The sequence below is a fragment of the Charadrius vociferus genome, unplaced genomic scaffold (genome assembly GCF_000708025.1).
Source record: "Charadrius vociferus isolate BGI_N301 unplaced genomic scaffold, ASM70802v2 scaffold1708, whole genome shotgun sequence".
Lineage (NCBI taxonomy): Eukaryota > Metazoa > Chordata > Aves > Charadriiformes > Charadriidae > Charadrius > Charadrius vociferus.
This window is the reverse complement of record NW_009649760.1, coordinates 14,397-16,701: the sequence shown is the minus strand read 5'-3', so window position 1 is coordinate 16,701 and position 2,305 is coordinate 14,397. Positions and strand designations below refer to the sequence as shown.

At 52.8% G+C, this 2,305-nt stretch overlaps 1 protein-coding gene across 1 annotated transcript in view; it reads left to right on the top strand.

The window, feature by feature from the left end:
• The window catches only part of SNRNP27 (small nuclear ribonucleoprotein 27kDa (U4/U6.U5)), a gene marked incomplete at its 5' end in the record, with an annotated part of 9,400 nt that extends 7,754 nt beyond the window's left edge, over nt 1-1,646 (top strand). Inside the window, 5 exons of the mRNA XM_009890874.1 lie at nt 189-307; nt 467-579; nt 751-830; nt 931-995; nt 1,592-1,646. Of these exons, the coding sequence (XP_009889176.1) occupies nt 189-307; nt 467-579; nt 751-830; nt 931-995; nt 1,592-1,646 (432 nt within the window). The remainder of the gene's footprint in view (nt 1-188; nt 308-466; nt 580-750; nt 831-930; nt 996-1,591) is intronic.
• Between the last annotated feature and the right edge of the window lie 659 nt (nt 1,647-2,305).

Genomic DNA, 2,305 nt, shown 5'->3' with positions numbered 1-2,305 from the left:
CGCTCTTCCCCTTTCTGTGGGTGCTGGGGGGATCTCTGAGCCCCGCCGTGGAGTGGAGGAGGTGGGAGGGAGTTGTTGTGGAGTCTCTGCTTGGGAGCTGGCACAGTGTTGCTGGGGTCTTCTTTGAAAAGTGGGAGAGATGTGAGGGAGCAGAAGCTGAATGGAGGGTTCCTGTTCTCTGAGCAGAGCGCAGGCGTTCGCGGTCCACCTCACGAGAGAGGGAGAGGAGGCGAAGAGAGCGATCCCGGTCCCGGGATAGGGACAGGAGGAGAAGCCGTTCTCGCTCTCCGCACAGGAGACGATCCAGGTGAGGGGTAGAAATGGCAACGCCGGGGTGGGGATGAGCTGGAGAGCCTGGGCGAGGCGTGGTTCGGGTGGTACGGGGGCAGTGGGAACTCGTTAACGCTGTAAAACTGGTAACGGCACAGCCGGGAAGCTGCAAACCCGCCTGCGTTTGCAACGTCAGGTCACCGAGACGGCACCGATCCAGCTCCTCTTCCCCGCCGCGGCTGAAGGAAAGGCGAGATGAAGAGAAGAAGGAGATAAAGGACTCCAAAGGCAAAGAGCGTCAGATCACGGGTGAGCAGGGGGGAATTTTCAATTTTCCTCGTTAAATACCTCTGCGGCGCTGAATTCCCCACTCGGGTTGGGATCAGCGTGACACCCGGGTCCTTATTTAAAATGTTTTTGGCGAAACACAACGGCAGCATTTGTGGAACTCTTTATTATTTTTTTTTGTTGCTTTGGCAGAGGAAGATTTGCAGGGCAAGACAGAAGAAGAAATTGAGATGATGAAAATGATGGGCTTTGCCTCTTTCGACACGACGAAAGTGAGTGCGGATCTGTGCAGTGGAGCCCACAGCTGCTTCCTGCCGGCCTTTTCTGGGGATAATATGCTGAGGTTTGGGACTTTTCCTTAATGTCTTTCAGGGGAAGAAGGTGGACGGCGCCGCAAACGCCTACGCCATCAATGTGTCCCAGAAGAGGAAGTACAGGTTTGTGCCCAGCCTTTTTTTTGGGGGAGGTAGAAAGATAGTTTCTTTGATGAGATAACGCAGCGCAGAGGAAACTGCGGCCGTACATCGAAGCTGCCGTCTCTCGGCATGCATTGGGGGCCGATCCAGGTTCTCGGGTCTTTGGAAAAAGGCAAAGTTTGCGTTTTTTACTGTCAAACCGAGGTCAGAGGCCTCTGTTTTCTCCTGGAAATGGTGAAAGGAGAGAGATGAGCAGCAAAAGAGCAAGTTTTTTTTTCTGGTGGGTCATCCCTGAGCGGGTCAGAGCAGCAGGCCTGCGTGAGCAGCGCTGTTTGCCCATTTCTTACCCCAAAAAAACCCACTTAGTTCATCGATTCTGTTTCCTTTTTGATGCAAAATGGAGCGTACGGCCAGGCTGCGCTGCGTCATTTCTCTCCTGTGCCTCAAACAGCCGAGCCTATGCGAGACGCCTCCTCGGTGGGAGAATTTGGGCAAATCCACGCGGAATTCGAAGCCCCCGCGGCCGCCGAGTGCCGTTACGGGACTCTCTCGGGTATTTTTGGGTGGATTTCTTCCGAGCCGGGAGCCTGACGCTGGTTCCTTCCCTCCGGCTGCAGGCAGTACATGAACAGAAAAGGAGGATTCAACAGACCCCTGGATTTCATCGCCTGACGCTGCGCTCGCTTGTGTGGGGGAGAACCCCACAGCCGAGAAAGACTTCGCTTCCCGGGAGAGCGGATTTCAGAGGAATTTGGGTTATTCCTGGCAAATCCTGCCCCGCGGCCGCAGCGGGTACGAGTCGCCGTGTCCCAGAGTCTTTTGTTTATTATTATACTTTAATTTTTTTTTTTGTTGTTTACAATATCCCTCGTGGTTCGTTCCTCGCTGGGATTTCGTTGTGTTTTTCCTGTTGTTGTTGGGTGGGGTTTTTTTTTGCCACGGTGTTTGTTCCCTGTTACAATAAAACCCTGTATATATTTTTTTCCTTTTATTTTTATAATTCAGGAATAACGTGCGGGCGAGGAGCCTGCCGCAAACCTCCGATTGCTTCCCTCAGCTGCCGCACGGCGCGGGGAACTTACACCCCAAAACACTTTGATTCCCATGTCACACAAATACATATAAATTTATACAAATAAAATTAAAAAGCGCGTGACGGCAGCGGCGCCCGTTTGGGGCCTTTTATTGCAGAAAACCACTTTTTTTGCTTGTTTTTTGCCAGTCGGGCTGGGCATTTTCTGACAGGGAGGTCATCCGCTCGCCTCGTGGCTTCCGTCTTTTGCTAATTAACACCTTTTGCTAATTAACGCCCGGCTCGCCCCTGGTGGGGG